The following is a 12911-nucleotide window of genomic DNA, read 5'->3' on the forward strand; positions in this document are numbered from 1 at the left end:
TCTGAAGCCAGCTACTCTGAGAAAGGAAAAAGGCAACATAAGGGCCACACAGCAAGTAGGAATCTTGCCACCAACAGCAGTAGTGACACCTCACAGAGTACTCAGCCAGTGTCCTCTTCCACCACAAAGCAGGTTGTTGATTCCTCTGGACCAAGTACCTTGGGCTTTACAGCTAGTGAGGTATAGGTTCTCAGTCGGGCATTTGCCCGTCTGAAGAACAATCCTTTAGCTTCCACCTCTCTTGCCAAATCAGGTACAGCCTCTGCATTTAGCGCAACTAGTTCCATTAATTCTAGCTCATGGGTGATTGACTCAGGAGCCACTGACCATATGACACATATGTCCTCATTATTCTCCTCATATCATTTATTGTCTGGCTAGGATAAGATGAGAGTAGCTGATGGGTCCCTCTCCACCATCTCGGGAAAGGGAGTGGTTGACTTAAGCAAGGATCTCTCTCTTAAATCAGTCTTACATGTTCCTAGTCTTACATCAAATTTGTTGTCTGTTTCAAAGCTTACAAGAAATTTGAACTGCAGTATAACTTTTTTTCCCTCTCATTGTGTTTTCTAGGACAAATTGACGAGGAGAACGATTGGGAGTGGTCATGAGTATGAGGGCCTCTACTATTTTGATGCAGATGTTAGTTCAGCATTGCAAGCTTCTACTATTACTAGTCCAGAAAGTGTGGAGTCAAGAGCTAGGCTACACTTGTGGCATGCTAGGCTAGGTCATTTGTCTTTTTCTTCTTTAGCAATGTTGTTTCCCGATTTATGTAAGGGCATTCCGAGTCAAAGTTTAGCTTGTGATGTGTGTCAAATGTCAAAACAATGCAGATCAATGTATCCAATTTCTAGTAATGAAATTCAAGCCCCTTTTGATTTGGTCCATTCTGATGTTTGGGGTCCTTCACCCATTGTCTCCATTGATGGCTTCCGTTATTTTATCAGTTTTATTGACCATTATTCTCGGTGCACTTGGATTTATCTGTTAAAAGGACGTGAAGAAGTTCCACGGATAACTATGATGTTTCGCAAGATGGTTGAAACACAATTTGATAAGAAGATTAAACAATTATGTTCAGACAATGCAGCTGAATATTTTGAAAGATCCCTGAACTCATTCATGGAAGACGAAGGCATGTTACATCAATCATCATGTGCTTACACCCCTCAGCAAAATGGAGTTGCTGAGCGCAAGAACAAGCACCTAATGGAGACAGCTCGAGCTCTACTTTTCCAGCACAATGTGCCCAAGCAATATTGGTCTCAAGCTGTTCTCACTGCATCATACCTGATAAATTGGATGCCATCTAAGGTACTGGGTATGAAGACCCCTTTCTCTGTGTTGTGTCCCACTCTTCCACAATTTCCTCTTCCCCCACGGGTTTTTGGATGTACATGCTTCATACATGTGAATGATCCAAAGAAAACCAATCTGGATCCTAAGGCTACAAAGGGAATTTTTTTGGGTTACTCTCCTACGCAAAAGGGGTATAAGTGTTATGATCCTGTCTCCAAGAAAAAATATGTCACCAGAGATGTAGTCTTTTTTGAGTCTCAACCCTATTTCCAATCTTCTCAGAATCCTCTTCAGGGGGAGACTAGTGGGATGGAAGAGGATTCTCATTCTCCCTTCTCTTTTGTTCCCCTTTCATCACCTTCCACTACTCCTAGCTGTAACATTCTAGGTCAACCTAGTGAGACTCCCGCTGTGCCAGTTACATCTCCAACTTCAATTGATGCTCCTAATGATTCCAGCAGGCAAGAGAAAGAGATACTTACATACAGTAGAAGGAAGAAGGGCCCTCAACCTCATGATTGCAACCAGTTGGACTCAGATCAATCTGTCTCTGCAATCCAAGGTAATTCTGACTCTCTCAATTCAGATTTGGATCTTCCCATTGCTCTCTGTAAGCTTGTTCGTTCTTGCACCACTCGGCATTCCATAGCTGATTATGTCTCTTACTCACATTTATCACCTGCCTATCATTCCTTTGTGTCTGCTCTTTCCTCTGTATGTGTCCCTTCCAGGTATTCAAAGGCGATATCTGATCCAAGATGGAAAGAAGCCATGAATGAAGAGATGAAAGCCCTAATGAAAGCAAGAACGTGGGAATTGGTGGACCTGCCAGAAGGGAAAGGCATTGTTAGGTGCAAGTGGGTATTCACAGTAAAGCACAGGGAAGATGGGTCAATTGAAAGATACAATGCCAGACTTGTGGCAAAGGGATTTACACAAAAGGAAGGAATTGACTACAAGGAAACCTTTCCCCTGGTAGCAAAGCTCAACACAATCAGGGTTCTACTGTCATTAGCTGCAAAATTCTCTTGGGAACTTCATCAGTTGGATGTGAAGAATGCTTTCCTTAATGGTGATCTACATGAAGAGGTATTCATGGAACCCCCACCTGGATATAATGTTGGAAAGAAGGTGTGTAAACTAAGGAAAGCTTTGTATGGCTTGAAGCAATCTCCCTGGGTATGGTTTGAGAGACTTTGTACGACCATGAAGAAAGTGGGGTACACTCAGAGCAGTGCGGATCGTACATTGTTTACAAGGAGACAGGATGAAAAACTTACAGCTTTCATTGTTTATGTGAATGATATGGTGATTACTGGAAATGATGTGAAAGAGATGAAGAGGCTGAAGGAGTTCTTAGCTTCAGAATTTGAGATCAAGGACTTGGGAAATCTGAGATATTTTCTCGGGATTGAAGTTGCTAGATCAAGAGAAGGAATCTACATATGTCAACGAAAATATGTGCTAGATCTCCTAGAAGAAACAGGCATGATGGGGTGCAAGCCAATAAACACACCAATAGAACCGAACCATGGATTACAAGAATCAATGGGTGAGGAATACTGTGATAAGGAAAGGTACCAAAAATTGGTAGGAAAACCGATATACCTATCCCTCACTCGGCTAGACATTGCCTATGCAGTGCATGTTGTCAGTCAATTCATGCACTCACCAAAGACTCCTCATACGAGAGCAGTGGAAAGAATTCTAAGATACTTGAAAACTTGCCCAGGGAAAGGAATTCTATTCAGGAAGAACAACAGACTTGAAATTGAAGCCTACACTGATGCTGATTGGGCTGGGTCTGTTGGAGACAGAAAGTCAACCTCAGGTTACTGTACATTCTTGGGAGGAAACCTAGTCACATGGCGCAGTAAGAAGCAAAATGTTGTGGCTAGATCAAGTGCAGAAGCAGAATACCGAGCTATGGCACGCGGGGTTGCTGAACTCTTATGGCTCAGAACTCTCCTTAATGAGCTTGGTATCAAGACTGAAGGTTCTCTCAAGTTGTATTGTGATAATAAAGCTGCTATCAACATTGCCAATAATCCAGTACAACATGACAAGACAAAACATATTGAAATTGATCGACACTTTGTAAGAGAGAGAAATGTTTCAGGGGAACTCTGTGTGCCTTATACTCCATCAGAAATGCAGATTGCAGATGTATTAACAAAAGGGCTTGAGGGGGAGTGTTAGAATGATATGTTAGAAGGCTTGAGTGTGTTCGGCTGATAAGAATTCCTATTAGCCCATTCTTATGTTAAACTTATCTTGTAACTGGGCCTTGGCTAATAGGCCTAATCTTGTTTATGTCTTAAGTCTTATGGGTGTCCCATCACTAATCAGGGGTATCCCAGTAATTTCTTGTACTTTGTACTTCACTTATATATAAAGAAAGGCATGGTCGAGTGCAAGTACAGTTCGACATTCCAGCATCTCTTCTTCTCCTCTTTTCTGCTACTTCGACTACAGTGGTTCAGGTTTCAGCTGTGATATAAGGTTTAATGCCTTTGAACCATTCCAGATAATTTAGGCCATCAAAGGGGGTAATAGTCATAGAGAAATTCATGCTGTCCATCCCCCCATTAAGGTTATATTGAGGGGATGTAATACCAGAGGTTGTTGAATCCTCAGTAGCCATTTTACCCAATGTTTTACTGTTGATTTTCCAAGAATAAACTGATAAAGAAGTTATGTACTTCTACAGCACTGTTATTGGTACATATAGTAGGCAAACCAACCACCCAAACAGAGAGCAGCACACTAACCAAGGAGGACAGCAGTACCTCCACCACCTGTAATTTAATAAGGGCTCCAAAAACAGGTTCAGTTGGACTGTAGGTCAGTAAACCCTAGCTGAAAAACACTTCAGCTTATAGGAAAGGAGACAACCAGCTCCTACAACCCCAAACTGTGACATTCACAGTAGTCACACACTTAAATGTGAATGTAACAGTACAAACCTGGAGTACAGTAGTGATTCCACAACCCACAGTCCATAAAAAACTTGGTGCAAACCCTAGAAATACTGCTCACTGCATTTGGTTGTCACCACAATCACCACAAAGCCTCTTCTTGGTGCAATGACCAAGAGAGAAAAAAAAAAAAGGAAGACTAAAAGGCTAGGTCAGTCCGAATGAGTTTTCTCTTCCTCTTCCAGTTGAAAAACAGAGTTTCAGATGGAGAACTCGATCTGATAAGATTAGGCCCAGATCAGCTCTCTGATACCATGTAGTCCAGCAGAAGAAAAAATAAAATAGAAGAAGAAAAGAGAGAAGGAAGAGAGAAGAAAAAGAGAAGGAGAAGAGAAGAAGTTCTTATTCAAAAGATGTGGCTGGCGGCACCTAAGTTAGTTTTTATACTTAGGGCGACAGCTTATAACAAATAGAGGAGGAAATGCCAGAAATACCCCTACACTAGAACATAACATGTTACAACATATTTGTTTGGGGTTTGTTCTTTGTTGCTCTCTCTCTCTCTAATATATATATATATATATATATATATATATATATATATATATATATATATATATATACATATACACACACACACAGACACATGTATGCATATGATTTTAGCAGAAAAAAATCTATAGCCTTCTCATAATTGGTTATAAAGTTAACCAAAACATAGAGAGGGGGTAGGATTTCAGTGCATTTTATGGTTCAAGAAACTTTATGTTTTTAACCTTGATGTAGGTAAGAGGTATGATGTTTACGAAGGATGTACGGAAACAGTTATCTCAGATAATGCAGAAAATAGCGAAAGGTTAGAATTTACTGTTTTTTAAGAGCTTATACATTTCCCATACAAATATTGCTGTCTTGGCTCCTTCTATTCCTTTCCAATAATCTTATTGTTGTTGGTTAGAACTTATCACTACAATTACAAAACCGATTTTCTTGTCCTTCTCTGATCTTTTACTCTTTGCACATCATTTAACATTTCAAATATAAAAAATGAATTTGACATTTCTTCAGGAAATGTTCATGGTTACACTTAATGTTATTTTTCTACTTAAGGTTATTGAAAAAATCTTTGGTCACTATGACATGTTGCTTCAAAAACCCCATCATTTTAGTAGTGGAAATTTTTAGCAAACTGTGGAATCATGGCTCAACTATTTTATTTAATAAGCATTCCTTAATATATATCATCTAATTTCATGTTTTTGAAATGGTGTTCGTTTCTTTTCTTTTTACCTTATTTTAGATAGGTGTTTCTCCTGCAAGGATTCGAAGGACCTCTTTTGGAAGAAAGATTGAGGGTTGTTTTAGAAAAGGAATTCGAGTAAGTAGAGGTTAAGGAAGCTATTTTTGCCATGGATCAATCAAAAGCTCTTTGCTTGGATGGTTTCACTACGACTTTCTACCAAGAAGGTTGAGATTTTGATTAAGGAGGATCTCATGAAAGTGTTTCAGGAGTTCTATCATCGAGGGGTTATTAACCGAGGTTTAAATGCAACTTTTATTGCTCTGATCCCTAAGAAGACGAGTGTCAATCATCCTAAGGAATTCAGGCCAAACAGTTTAGTGACTAGCCCCTACAAAATATTAGCTAAAATGTTGTCTTTGATATTGAAAAAGGTTATTCCCTCAATTATTTCTCAATTCCAAGGGGCTTTCATTCAGGAGAGGCAAATTAGTGATCAAATTCTTATTGCCAATGAATGTGTTGAAGCCTTCAAGAAATCGAGCAAGAAAGGAATTGTGTGTAAATTGGATTTAGAGAAGGCTTATGATTTTGTGGATTGGGAGTTTCTGATTGAGATTATGGATAAATGGGGCTTTGGTGCAAATGGATTAAGGGATGGAGGTGAATGGGAGAGTGGAGGACTTTTTTAGTGCCCTTAGAGGAATGAGGCAAGGGGATCCATTGTCCCCATTCCTATTTACTCATTGTGGAGATGCTTACAGATTGATCGTGAAAGCGGATGAGGGAGCACTAATAAAGGGATGGAGGATAGGAAGAGATAGGGTTAGGGTGACCCATCTACAATTTGCAAATGACATCATAATTTTTTGTGAAAAGGGGGGAGAAAATGGTGCGGGGAATTTGAAATTGTTGGTGAATCTTTTTGAGAGAGTGACACATTTGAAGGTAAATCTGAGCAAAAGTGTGGTTGCTGGTATCAATTTGAGTCAAGATGAGATTGAAGATTGGGCTAGGGAGTTAGGGTGTACTTCAAGTGGATGGCCATTAAGATATTTGGGGCTACCCTTGGGAGCGAATCCTAGAGTGTTATCCTTTTGGGACCCGGTGGTGGAGAAATTTGAAAGGAATTTAGTGGGACGGAAGAGGAATTATATCTCCTTGAGAGGTAGAATAACTCTTATTAAATTCACACTGGCTAATCTTCCAATTTATTACCTTTCAGTCTTTTGCATGCCTCAAGCCATTGTGAAAAGAATTAAAAAAATAATGAGGGACTTTCTTTGGGAGCCTGAGGAGGAGAAGAAAGATCACTTAATTAGATGGGAGGTGGTATGTAGGAGGAAAGAGTGGTGGGATGGGTTTGGGAAGGCTGAAGGAAAAGAACTGGGCTCTATTAGGCAAATGGCTTTGGAGATTTCCAAGCTATGGCATAGAGTGGTAGACAGCATTCATGGACTTTCAGAGAATGGTTGGGATGCTGGAATATCTAACAGAGCTTCTAGTGCTTCTCCTTGGAAGGCTATTTACAAAATTCTTCCACACTTCTTGCCTCATATCGGGTATGACACCAACTCGGGAAACAAAATCAGATTTTGGGAGGATCTATGGGTTGGAGAAGCTCCTTTAATGGAGTCTTTTCCTTCTCTGTTTGCTATTTCATCTTTCAAAGGTAGACCCATTTCTGAGTTCTTGGTCCATTCCCCTTCTCAGTCTGGAACTGGTTGGAATTTGGGTTTCTGTAGGAATGTGAGGGATTCAAAGTTGGACATTGTGTCACAATTGCTTCTTTTGCTGGATGGTGTTTTTATTGATAATAGCAGAGTGGATAGCCAATTATGGACGTAATTCCTCTGGAATATTTACTTGTACCTCATTCTTTAAATTGCTGGTTCCCTCTCCTTCACTTCCTATGTCTTTCCCTGTTAAGGAAGTGTGGTGTCATCCAATCCCCCCTAGGGTGAGTGCTTTTTGTTGGGAGGTTTACCATGATGCAATTAATACTCATGATTTTTTACAGAGGAGACCTGGATGGTGTCTAGCTCTAAACTGGTGTGTCCTGTGTGAATCAAATGGTGAATCTGCTCATCACTTGTTCATTTCCTGTCCTTTTGCTTGCTGTATTTGGGATTGGTTTTTTTTCCTTGTTTGGTTGCAGGTGGAACACTCCACTTGGCTTGGATAAGTTTTTTGATCCCTCAACTTTCAGCTTACCAAGAAAAAGGGAAAGGTTACTTTGGAAGTGCACAATAGCTGCAATGATCTGGACATTGTGGGAAGAAAGGAATAAGAGAATTTTTTAGCAGGAGAAAAGAAGTAAACAGGCTTTGATTGAAAGTTTAATGGTAAAGGTGACACATTGGGTGGAGAACTAAAGACAACTAAATTGTTTCTTGACTTCACATTTGATGACATTTTAAGACAATGGGGCACAATTGCTGTATCATCCTCAGCTAACAAGAAGCAAATGGCAATCTGGAAACCTCCAAGTGATGATTTTTTCAAGTTGAATTTTGATGGGAGCTATTTCGGTAATCCGGGGGCTGCTGGAATGGGAGGGGTGATAAGAAATAGTGAAGGAAAATTGGTGTTCTTGTTTTCTGGGCCCATAGGGCAAGGGGACTCAATGGGTGCAAAACTAAAGGCTGCTGTTTTGGGGGTCCAAAAGGCATGGGAAATAGGGATCAGGAAGTTGTTGCTTGAAGGAGATTCAAAGGTGATTATCAGCTGGCTGAAAGATAATAATAAAAATCCATGGTATTTCAGAAATGAGATTAAGAAGTTTAAAAGATTCTCAAAAGACATGCAGGTGAATGTGCAGTGGGTACCTAGATCAGCAAACAGTTTGGCTGATCATTTTGCTAAGAAAGGGGTCAATAGAGGAATTGTTTTGGGGCTCAGCTGTAACTGTAAGAATATGGTTATGCTATTGTCCTAAGATTTTCGGGTAGCTGAGGCTATGCATATTATAAATTTTCTTCCTAAATTAATAAAAGAATTTTTCTGTTGCTGATCACAAAAAAAAAAAAAAAAGAACTAGAAAAAGGTGCTATTGATTGGTGTAATGCCAAAATCTCAGGCTGACAAGTGTAAGAATGCAGGTTTGACTTTGAGTCAGAGTCTGGCCACTTTGTGCAAAAAATAAATACATAGATAAAAGGCAATATTTTAGGTTTGTATTCAGTTCACCCCACCACAGATAGCTGGGATAACGGGGCAGGGACCATATTCCCCATCCCCGACCCTGATTGTGAAACATATCCCCGTCCCCGTACCTGACCCCAATCCCCACGGGGATAAAAATGACCCTCCATCCCTGATCCCCAACAGAGACGGGTTCCTTGTTGGGGACCCAAATCCCCAAAATTTTCAAATTAAAATTATTTTTTAAAAATAGATTTACTTAAAATAAGGGAAATTTGTTAAAATATAGAAATGTTTTAAACATATTTTGATATAAATAATATAATATTATATATGGATATTTCTGATTTTGAAATACCCATTCTTCTAGTTGTTCCTTGTCTAACTTATTTGGTTTTTGAAAATCAGGGCCTATGGAGGTACAGACAAATAAAAGGTGGAAAGATGATCAACAAGATTACAAGAACTTGAGGAGGGCTCTGTGTGTAGGATATGCAAATCAGCTAGCTGAGCGGATGATTCATCATAATGGTTATCGAACTATAGGCTACAAGCCTCAACTTGTTCAGGTGATGATTATAATGATCATAATCACTAATTATTTCACAGGAGGGTGGGCCTTGAAGCAATGGTTGGGTTGCTCCATTGTGACCTGGGTGACTAGGGTTCAAATCTTGGAAACAGCCTCTCTGTATGTGCAGGGGTAAGGGTGCGTAAATCTGTCTCTCCCCAGACCCCACATTGGCGGGAGCCTCGAGCACTTTATTATTTCACACATGGACTATGGGATAAGGAAAGATTAGATGGTGAAGAACATGCTATTTGGCACAAGACCATTAAAATTTTATCGGTTTATGCAACACTACTATAAGTGCACATGCCATTTCTAAGACATTTAGGTTTTGAAGTTTTTTTTATTGTTTTTTAATTGATTGGACTTAAAGATCAAAATGTTTGGACAACTTTCGTTCCCAAGTATCGGCATTAATATAGCATAGATTATTCTTGTACATAACATATCTTTGAGATGTGGGGATTAATTGTGATTTGAGAATGACATAATATCCGATGGTTAATTTATTCATTGTTTCAGGTGCATCCTTCCTCGGTGCTCAGAACAGATGAAGATGGATTGTTACCAAATTATGTCGTGTATCATGAGCTTATTGTGACTTCTCGTCCATTCATGCGCAATGTGTGTGCAATAGAGATGCCGTGGGTCATGCCCATCTCGAAGAAGCTTGACAAACTGAATGTAAATAAGCTCAGGTAAAAAAAATTGATTACTCGGGGGTGTTTTATATGGAAGGAGGTTCTATGTTCAATGTCATGTGGTCTGAATACTTGATGATTTGATGGATCAGCGGCGGTTTTGATGCTTTAGAGGAGAGAACAAATGGAGAATCACTAGTCTTGGCAAAGAAAGAGACTGAAGTTGTAAAGGCTCTTGATGATCGTGACAGTAGAATACAAGCTGCACGGGATCGTTTTCTTGCTCGTAAAGCAAAGAAATAGCCTGAATTGCTTGTTCATGCAAATTGGAATTTTTGATGAACTAGTGGGATTTGGCATACATCGGTCGATCTTCATTCCCTCTAATCGGTAACAAGGTAATTCTCTCTTTGATGGTTGAAACCAACCAATCATACTGGATGAATGTTGGAAGCAGTTAGCCTCAGCCTACTTAACGTGTTCCAGAGAAACAAAGATTATCATCAAATGATAGAGCTGGACAGGGTCTAAATCTTTGTTGTCAAGCTTGGATCTTCTTCATCATGATTTTAAGGCCATGACCTTGATCTTTCCCATCATGATCAAGGTTTTAAATTTTGCAATGTATCGGTTGATACGAGCTAATACGTATCATTTTGGAAGAGTTTTGATACACGGAACATGTATAATTAGATGGTTTCATATTTTTTTCGTCTGTATTAAACTGATACGGATCCATATAGGACCATTTTGGGTATGTATAGGCCGATACAACCCGAAACGCACTGATATATGCCCAAAGCAGGCTGATATGCATTGTGTATTGGTTGAATTTAGTTTTCCCCTCCCTTTTAAATTTAAATTTAATTTAGCTTCTCTCTCTTTCATTGATATCAATTTTAATTAAGTCTTAAAGTTTGAGACGTCACTAAATGAATATAATTTAATTAAATGATCATTTAAGTTACCTTTAATTATAACATTTAATATGTTACTAAATGTTATTTAAGTGAAATAACTTGTTAAAAATCACAAACCAAAAGTAACAAGTTTCAAACCCAAGTCATTTGCTTATAATAATAATTAATTAACCATTATGTCAACCTTAATTGCTTATTAGAACAATATGTGTTTTTATACTTAAAGTAATCTTTCTTGACTTGTGGATGTTTTTCAACAAATGTTATAAATTTTATTATTAATATTTATATGATAATAAGATGAATATAAGTTATATTCATTTATTAAAAATTAAGGTATATATTAATTTGTATACAAAATAAATATTATCTAAATCTATATATAATAAATATTAATTAATTTTAACTAATTATATCCCGATACTTTATATAAATCATTAAAGAATGGCTTTTATGTTTAAATAAATTAATTATACTTGCATAAAAAAATATTTTTATTATTGTTCATATTTTTTAAGGATTTTGTTTTGAATTTTCTAGTGTATTCATGCGTATCTTTATTTTTCGAAGTGTATTTCCAACTATCTTGGAGATAGATGTGCAAAATTGTAATATTATATCTGATCCCTAAACTTGATTATGGTACTACACTAGGTGCCAAATTGGACTATCTTTGATATATCAATCAGCGAGATCCTTAGAGGGGGTCAAAACTTGGGTATGTTGGGACAGTTTGAGAATTCACCTGAGTGGGTGATCATAGTGATAATATTAGTCCCTTTGTCGAACAGTAAATGATCGGGGAATGTATTATCTGATGGAAACCTAAACTGCTGGCAGTTGATTTTAAACATTGAAATTTGTTTTTGCAATATAGATATATAGTTTTTTAAATTAAGAAATGTGATTCACAGTTGGGAGAAAAAAAAAATTAAAATTTCGCCCAACCTTCTTGCATGGTTCAGTCCATCCATAAGATGGATCTCCCATCCCTTCAAATTGATCCCTGAGAATTAAGAAACACATCTCAAATATATGTTATGTACAAGAATAATCTATGCTATATAATGCCAATACTTGGGAACAACAGTTGTCTAAACATTTTGATCTTTAAGTCCAATCAATTATATTTTTTAACAACATTTGTCCAAACATTTTAATCTTTAAGTCCAATCAATTAAAATATAGTAAAAAAACTTTAAAACCTAAATGTCTTAGAAACGGGATATGCACTTACAGTAGTGTTATATAAACCGATAAAATTTTAATGGTTTTATGCCAGATAGCATGCTCTTCACCATCTAATCTTTCCTTATCCCATAGTCCATGTGTGAAATAATATAGTAAAGTGCTTGAGGCTCCGGCCAATGTGGGGTTTGGGGAGGGACAGATTTACGCACCCTTACCCCTGCACATATAGAGAGGTTGTTTTTAAGATTTGAACCCTAATCACTCAAGTCACAATGGAGCAACCCAACCATTGCACCAAAGCCCACCCTCTTATAAAATAATTAGTGAGTATGATCATTATAACTATCACCTGAACAAGTAGAGGCTTGTAGCCTTTAGTTTGATAACCATTATCATGAATCATCCGCTCAGCTAGCTGATTTGCATATCCTACACACAGAGCTCTCCTCAAGTTCTTGTAATCTTGTTGGCCATCTTTCCACTTTTTATTTGTCTGTACCTCCAGGTAACTAAAATTAAACAAGGAACAATTAGAAGAATGGATATTTCAAAATCAAAAAAACAGAATCACAGAAAAGGATTTATATGACCAACCCCATATGGTTGGGACAAGGCTTAGTTGAATTGATTCAAGAACGTCACATTTCAACTTGTCAAGACTCCAAAAAGAAAATACAAATTTTGAAATGACACCCAAAAACTTGAGCGCCCTTCCATTAGACACAAAGCTTTGTGCGATGTAAACCTGGTCAATGAGAGGCCAAATATATAAGTTTGGTTCTATAATGTACATGAGAATAAAAAACTGCCTTCTTTCCCCAAGCTATTTTTTTTATCTGGGAAAAGGATAATGGAGAGTAACTGGAGTTCATCTCACCAAACAAAACCCTCATAAATACAATGGCCTAAGAAAGTTCTAGAAGGTAATAATAAGCACTAAAAGGCTTTCTGTTTCTAAATAATATTTCAACAAGTAATCATGCT

The 12911-nt window shown here is 38.0% G+C and overlaps 1 protein-coding gene across 1 annotated transcript in view; it reads left to right on the forward strand.

The window, feature by feature from the left end:
* Window positions 1-10704, forward strand: part of LOC148853585 (RNA helicase family protein) — a 67709-nt gene extending 57005 nt beyond the window's left edge. The window contains exons 13-16 of the mRNA XM_088982166.1: window positions 5007-5076; window positions 9013-9173; window positions 9698-9873; window positions 9969-10704. Coding sequence (XP_088838292.1) covers window positions 5007-5076; window positions 9013-9173; window positions 9698-9873; window positions 9969-10119 — 558 coding nt within the window. The 3' untranslated portion in view covers window positions 10120-10704. The remainder of the gene's footprint in view (window positions 1-5006; window positions 5077-9012; window positions 9174-9697; window positions 9874-9968) is intronic.
* Window positions 10705-12911: the final 2207 nt, after the last annotated feature.

Source organism: Nelumbo lutea, chromosome 4 (genome assembly GCF_056320005.1).
Source record: "Nelumbo lutea isolate HS-2025 chromosome 4, American lotus-T2T, whole genome shotgun sequence".
NCBI classification, from domain to species: domain Eukaryota; kingdom Viridiplantae; phylum Streptophyta; class Magnoliopsida; order Proteales; family Nelumbonaceae; genus Nelumbo; species Nelumbo lutea.